This window comes from Ctenocephalides felis, unplaced genomic scaffold (genome assembly GCF_003426905.1).
Source record: "Ctenocephalides felis isolate EL2017-DRISC unplaced genomic scaffold, ASM342690v1 CF-g0.4_SCAFFOLD_00845, whole genome shotgun sequence".
NCBI lineage: Eukaryota > Metazoa > Arthropoda > Insecta > Siphonaptera > Pulicidae > Ctenocephalides > Ctenocephalides felis.
Genome location: NW_020536999.1, coordinates 16,015,335 through 16,023,783, shown reverse-complemented (window position 1 = coordinate 16,023,783; position 8,449 = coordinate 16,015,335). Strand labels below are relative to the sequence as shown.

Sequence of the window (8,449 nt, the reverse complement as noted above, 5' to 3'; positions counted from 1 at the left end):
GTCTGTTCAAAAAGTAACCCGGAATTTTCGTTTTTTCAAAAAAATATTTATTTATTCGTCTACATTAATGTGGTCCCCTTCAAAGTAGTCCCCCCCAGATATAATACACTTATGCCAGCGTTTTTCCAATTTTCGAAGCACCCTTGATATTCACTTTTTGATATGTCCTTGAGACTCTCAGCGATTTTCTTCAATCGAGGAAACCGCCGTCCTTTCATGGGTCTCTTCACTTTGGGAATAGGAAAAAAGTCACACGGAGCCATATCTGGTGAATTTTGCACTTTGCAACACTTTATTTCATTTTTTACGCAAAATTTAATACAAATTCTTGACTTTTCAATTCTTCCATTGTAAAAATCGCCGAGCTCAGAAAAACACGTCGAACCTTTAGCGACTACCACAGACAAAGTAAACAGTGAATATAGCTGAAAATTTCATCATACTTTAGGGGCATGTATACCAACACAATAAAAAAAAATTTTGACAATCAGACACTCCAGACCCGCGAAATTTAATTATTAGTAATTCCGGGTACTTTTTGAACACCCCTCGTATATCATGGTCTTAGAGAACTTACTGAAATATTACGGTCTAATGACAAGTAGTTTAATTTTAAAAATTCATCAATGTTTGAGAAAATGAGTAGTTTTTTTGGCGTTTGTAAAAATTAAATTTAGACGATTTACTTGGTATAAGGATAGAGTACTTGGTCTTAATAAACATACAAAACCATTAAAGTCCTACCGAAAATCTCCAAAAAACCATTCTAGTGATACCTGGAAAAAATGAACATAGAACCTTTATTAATTTATTAGGACTTCAAAAATCTCAATTGTTCAACAAACTCTTGGCAAATAGACAATATCCAAAATATCACTCTAGTGATACCCGAAAAAAATTAATATATCATACCATCTTGAGACATTTGTTAATTTATTAAGAATTTAAAAATCTCAATTGTTCAACAAATTCTTAGCAAATAGAAAATCTCCAAAAAATCATTCTAGTGATTCCTGGAAAAATAAACCTAGAACCATTTTAAAGCATTTGTTAATTTATTAAGAATTTAAAAATCTCAATTGTTCAACAAATTCTTAGCAAATAGAAAATCTCCAAAAATCATTCTAGTGATTCCTGGAAAAATAAACCTAGAACCATTTTAAAGCATTTGTTAATTTATTAAGAATTTAAAAATCTCAATTGTTCAACAAATTCTTGGCAAATAGAAAATCTACAAAAAATCATCCTTTTGATACCTTAGGAAAATTATTATAAGACCATCTTGAACATTTGTTAATTTATTAATAATGAACTTGTTGTAGAGACTTTTTAAAAGTAGTTTATTTATTTTTATCAAAAACTCACAAATAATTTGTCTAATAACACTAATAAAAATCATTTTAATTCGGTGTGATAATGAAAAATAACACTTTACTTCGTTTTGAAAAAATACCTAAATCAACCATTTCAATCAAATATAAAAAAAATAACTATTAAAAAAAATTGTAATATTAAAATAAGAAATAAAATAATGATTTAAATTTGACGGATTTCCAAGGAGATCTCATGGTGACAATAAAGATATTTGTCCAATATATTTTCAATGAAATGTGTTTTTTTAAATTAAATTTAAAATTTAATTTAATTAAATACACCATAACTGGTCAAAGTGAAAATCAACTAATTTGAGAATATATAATTCTGACAGATAATAATATAGAAATATATTAAAAATATATACAAACCTATAGTTCTATACGAATAACATATTGCAGTAAATAATAATATGATTTTGATATCTGGAAAATACAAAATTCATCAATTTTCCCACAAAATGATAAAGAAATATGAACTTAGAACAACTTATTGCATGAAAATTGTTATAAGAAAAAAGGTAAGTACCAGATAATTATTATCTTTAGCCAAGTACTTGATTATATCAAAATTTAAGCTTGAATTTAAATTAAGCAAAATGTACTCGACTATTATCTTTTCTTGACCTAATGACTGGATTTACCTTGAAACTTAATTGTAAGTTTATCGATAAAGATTTTATTGAAAATATTATTAAATGAATCAAACAAATTTTAATTAAGATATTATCAGTTAATAGATACGAACAGATATAAAAGCATTCTGACCAGAAAAAGACTTAAATACTGCAGTTTGAGTAATATAAATTGAATTTATTATTAACAATTTGGTATAATTTTGGTATTTGATTGATTATAAAATATATTTCTTTCGAAATTGTAAGTAAGATTTATAAAATTGGTATTCAAACACAAAATCGTCTAAAAATAGAATCAATATACAAACATCAAAGCATTTGCTAAAACATATCGTTAGATAAAAACGCACTGGGGTCACCTACAATACATACATATCCAATTTATTTATATTACACATATGTATGTATATATATATATATATATATATATATATATACATTATTATATGTGTATGTGTTCTTAAAAACGTTAGAAGCCAATTCGATTTTTTTTTTTTAGGAGATGTAAAATATACGTTTTTATACCAAATGAGTGCCATCATAATGCATTAAATATTTAAAATATGATTCATATCTCAATATTGTGTTGATTAGATTCAAAAATATTTTTTTCTATATATCTTTACGTTTTAAAGGTTTCTGAACATTTTGGCATACTTGAGAAAAAATTGATGTATGTGTGTGTATGTGTATGTATGTGCGGATACAATTTTTCTTCGACGATTTCGGGAACACGGATCAACCGATTTAAATGATTCAAAGAACATTCGATCCTATTGATAAAGAGACGTGCTGATTAGTTTTTGTCGGAGGCAGGTCCAGCTGTTTCGAAGATACAGGCGAAAAACACCAAAAATAGTAACACAGTTTTTGTGAGAACGCAAAGTCCGATTTGAATGATTTGAAAAACATTTTACTTGTATTGATGAAAAATGAAGTTTTGGTGAAATTTTGGAGTAGCGGTTTTGGAGATATCAAAAGAAAAACCATCGGGTAATCTTCTTTAATAGCATAGCAAAATCAATTCAATTATATTTTATAGACCACCTAGTTACATAAAAAATTGCTATAATAAAAAATATATCAGTTTTCAAAATATGTTAATGGATCTTGACTTAAATGTGATTTACTTTCCTTATAACCTAATATGCCAGGTTGTGCCTTTTTATGTGTTTTTTTATCATACATATATTTATATCAGCTTTTTGTTAGTTTTTCAAGTATTTACGAAATATTTGTCGATGCAAACCAAATATGATAAAAAACGCTCTTATCACTTGCACTGATAACGGAATAATCCACGTCTGTAATACGCATCAATTTTTATGACTTTTTCGAGTTTGATAATAAATGATAATTGTGATACAAGTTTCAGTTCGTTGAATCAAATATGAGAAATTGCTAAATTTGATAAATTTGTTAGATTCCTTATAATACATAGGGAATATATTATAGCATTGTATTTAAAAACCTCAACCAATATTAAAATGCCTTTCTTATTTAACAAACAGCCCTTCTGTAGAATGTCGGATCAATGTTAGGAAACACTTCTTAGAAGTACATATTAATCACGAGACTAATTTTATATTATTTATAAATAAATCTGAGAACAAATTGCACATTAAATAGGACGTAACTGTTTTGTTTATGCGCTATTTTAATTTTTATGTCCCGTACTTAATCTTCTTATCTTATTTATGACATTGGAAGTGAAGTCGTTTGAACTAAATTTTTATACGACGCTTTTGCAAGGTCATTTAAATATATTTGAACTTATTTCCCATTGAGATGATTTCGGTGGGATCCAGCTGGAAGAAACTAATAATAAATAAAATATAGAATGATTGTTTATATAGTTTGAATATTTTAACTTCCCGTAGGGTAAGTTCTAGTAATCGAAAATGAAATTTTTCGCATATTTTTACGTTTCAAAGGTTTCTGAACATTTTGGCATACCTCAGAAAAAATGGATGTGTGTGTGTGTGTGCGTGTTTGTGCACCAAACCGATTTGAATGGTTCAAAAAACATTCGATTCCTATTGATAGGGAGATGTGCTGATTAGTTTTCGACAAAGGCAGGTCCAGCCGTTTCGGAGATACGGAGCCAAAAGTGAAGAAAATAGAAATCGAGTTTTTGAGAGATCGGAGCATCCGATTTGAATGATCCAAAAAACATTCAATTCGTAATGACGGGGTGAACTGGTGATTAGTTTTTGGCAGAGGCAGGTCCAGCGGTTTCGGAGATACAGCGCTAAATGTGCAAAAAATGGCAGTTTTTGAGAGATCTAAGCGTTCGATTTGAATTATTCAAAGAACTTTCTGCTTGTATTGACAAAACAATTGCTTTTGAGAATAAAAAACTATTACATCTTTTTTTATTTTTCAGAAAATATTTTTGTGATTTTGGTTTAAAAATTTAAAAAAATACCCACGCTAAGCACGGTCTAAGCGCCACTCTGTTACAAATGTTTACCCAAGTGCGTTTAGACTGTTTATGTACTGGAGCGCTTTTCCAATTTTGTGAAAACTATTGAAAAATGTGAAAATGCCGCCAAGCTCAGCACAGTATAAGTGAAAATGTCGTACAGAATTATTTGCAAATTTGCAAAACTGTGACTATATGGGAGCACTTTTTCAATTTTGTGTAAATTAAGCAACTATTTTTTTGAAATTGAATTCGAAATGAAATGACGATTGTTAATGTTCTGGAGATAAATTGATTTATGATTTACATTTGATTTGCTTGAAAATTACAGTATTTGTAATAATATATTTGAAAACGTTTAAAATTTCTCGAATATTTCATTACGGTACGGGAAGTTCCAGCAATTTGCCTTAAGGCACGATGCCATACACCACTAGCTATTTGCAAAAAAAATTTCAATTGCAAAACCGTGTTGATTTATAAGAAAATCGAGTTCTTCAAGCAGATCTCTTGAAATGGATGCCTAAAATGGTTTTAGTACCAAAATTTGGTTTCAGTTCTAGTTTATATTACCATTTATCTTAAGATGTTTTAAAATTGTTTTAGTAACATCTAGGCGCGTCTTGGAATTTATCTTTACTACATTTATATCTGGGTGTATGTTTCAGAGTTATTTTAGATTCCAATAAACACATGTGCATTTTAGAATTACTTTGCAAGACTTGATGAATACTGGAAATTCTTTAATAGAAATTGGGTAATAAAAATAGACCATCAATTAGTTGTCTTATTTATTATTTTGTCTTAAGATCATTCCACAATTTTGCGACATTTAAGATTTTTTGTGTTATAACACTACTGCTTGATATCATGTCTAGAAAGACGGTAATTGAAACTTCATGGTTGCAAGGCCTATGTAAAAAAATTCTATCACATTCTAAACGTTTAAGGTTTTATCATTAATGTGTAAAACCAATATTTTATTTGAACAAATTTTTAATTTTTTTTAATTCTTTTAGCAAATTTAAAAAACTTTACAATTTTACGTCCATGGGTCTCTATCCTAATATTACGGTTGTAAAAAAATACGAGGTTATTATCAAGAGGTAACATTAAAAAGGTAATAAAAAAAGGGGAATGAACAATGACAAATTTTAAGTCCTCATTTTAATAACAATATGCAGAGAGTTATATAAAGATAATAAATAAAACTAGTTAGGTTTGCAAATTCTTAGAACAAGTTTAGATTTACGAGTTACGCTTACAACGGACATGTAAAGTAATCTTTAAAATTAATTATATGTATATATATATATATATATAAATATATATATATTTATATATATCAGAGATGGGTAACTCACTCCAGAGTTATCATTCCGATACAAATCCTGGCTCGGAGATTTTGTCATATCCGATTTTCCTAAACTGCGTTTAGCTTTGGGAAGGAGCGATCGCTTTCTCGTCTCACAAGCAGTTATATGACTTTTTAGGTATATGAGTCAAAATAATGCCATTGTGTATTTTCCAGAAAATACAAAAAAATTACTTAAGGGGGTATTCTACTGTAGAATTTTGAAAAAATCGAAAAATTTTTTTTTCATATTTTCAAAGTTTAGTTATTCAAAAATATGTCAATAAAAGGATTTTTCAAAATTACTATTAATTCCTGAGTTATAGCCGTTTTAGTGACGTGGCCTCGGTTAGGGTCCGACTTGTCTCAAAACTTTGAACGCGTTTTTCTCGGAACTACTTTTTTCGAGCTGGCGGTAAGGATATCTCGAGTTCTAATGAACCGATTTACTTCAAATTTGGAGAGAAATCTTCTCTATACATCGCTTTATCGTATGGACCTTGCCCAAAACTATAACTTCTCATTTAGTATTTTTAAAAAATTCGGACTTGTTAAAAAAACATGAAAAAAAAAATTTTTTTTTTCAAACTGCCGCCATTCAAACAAAACAAATTTGTTTGACTTATCCAAGGTTCATACGATAGCGGCATCTATTATAATCAAGAATCCATCTATTTTTTATGTTTCAAATCACCAGGAGGGTTGGAATCATGTACGCCAGGACACCCTCTTTTTTTGGGAACCTCCACTTTGACTGCTCATAACTTTGTAAATTTTAATTTTTTTTTAATAATAATTTTTTTATGTAATAATAAAATATCAATAAACAAATGATAAAAAATCGATAGTAAAAATATTATTTGTTTCCTTTATACAGCGCTTCAAAAACCGGGCGAAATTCATGACTCTACAGTAGAATACCCCCTTAAGCAAATATAACTACTCTCTGAAGCGGAGGCAAATTGCAAATTATTGACATTTTTCATTTTTTGCTGACAAAAATACTGAAGCAAAAGTTGAGAAGTAAAAACTAAACAAGGATGAAGAAATATAAAATATGAGGCACTCAAACCATCGACCTGCCTTCGGGCAAAGCAACATAATAATTTATATCAACCTATAAAATGCAGTCATTTATGAAATTTAAAAAAGATACACAAAACCACATTTAATATTCCAACGATAGTGACGCATTTTTTTCCGGAAAACTGTCCAATGGTTAGAATAGGTCAATGATCGGTAAATGGCTCAGTTCAGTACTCTTTTTAAATTGTTTTGGAATTTACTCTAAAAACATTCGATTCCTATTGATAGGGAGATGTGCTGATTAGTTTTTGGCAAAGGCAGGCCCAACCGTTACGGAGATACGGTGCATAAGTGCAGAAAATAAAAATCGAGTTTTTGAGAGAATAGAACATCCGATTTGAATGATCCCAAACAACATTCAATTTGTAATGATTGGGAGAAGAGGTAATTAGTTTTTCGCAAAGGCAGGTCCAGCCATTTCGAAGATACAGAGCTCAATATACAAAAAATGGCAGTTTTTGAGAGAACTAAGCGTCCGATTTGAATGATTGAAATAACTTTCTGCTTGTGTTGACAAAACAATTGCGTTTGGAAATAAAAATTCTTTTTTTTTTAATTTTTTTTTTATATATATAGTTGTATACTTTGAAAAAATAATTTTAACCTTGTAATTCAGTTTATATAATTCTTATAAATATTACACAACGATACAGTATTTATAATAATCTAAATGAAAACATTTAACATTCCTCGAACATTTCGTTACGGTACGGGAAGTTCTAGCAATTTTCCTTGCGGCGCGATGCCATACACCTCTAGTTTGTCTTATATTTATTTCATTTAATGTAATAATACTCATATGTAATAGCATATTTGAGGTCTTAATTTTAGTTTTAAATAATCCTATAAAAATGAAGCAATTTCTAATAAGAGAGTGTGACATTTTTCAATAGTATTCATTTTCGAGTAATTCATGAGAGTATAAAATGATAAATATCGTATTATATTTTATTATTAATAGATTGAAATTGGAAAATAAATGATTTTTTTGCACTGAGATGGAATATGCATCATTTATTTTATATTTTGTCGCTTTAATGCAATTATACATGTTTTTAATAACATATTTTATATCCTAATATAGCATTTAAAAAATTCTATAACAATGAAGCAATTTTTCGTGAGAGGAAGCGACATTTTTTAAAGAAATACAAAGTAGTTCATTGCAATATCAAATAATAAACTTCATAGTTTTTCTATTTAACTTGAATAACGTTTAAATGGAGGCTAACATTTACAATTGGGTATTGGTATTATAACCTTATTAAAAGAATACAAGAATTACTTGAAGGGAAATATATTAAATTACATAAAAAATACAAAAGTGGAATGAACACAAGTAATCTGGATTATTTCTTTATACCTGAATTCACTTAAACTTAAAAAAAATGGTTCATTTTATTAGAAAAACTATTGAAAAAAGTGGAGGCTAGATGTAGATAATTGATACTGCTTGAACCAGTTATTGGATTTAGCAATTGGCCAATTAGAAAAAAAAATGTAAAGTAATTTTGCATAAAAATGTAGATCCATTAATAAGAGCTTTGATAGAATTTTAACAAAAGGGTAATGT

The 8,449-nt window shown here is 28.4% G+C and overlaps 1 protein-coding gene across 1 annotated transcript in view; it reads right to left on the bottom strand.

Annotated features, from left to right (window-relative positions):
• Positions 1-5,848, bottom strand: part of LOC113379074 (small subunit processome component 20 homolog) — a 17,362-nt gene extending 11,514 nt beyond the window's left edge. The window contains 1 exon segment of the mRNA XM_026619515.1: positions 5,801-5,848. Coding sequence (XP_026475300.1) covers positions 5,801-5,848 — 48 coding nt within the window.
• Positions 5,849-8,449: the final 2,601 nt, after the last annotated feature.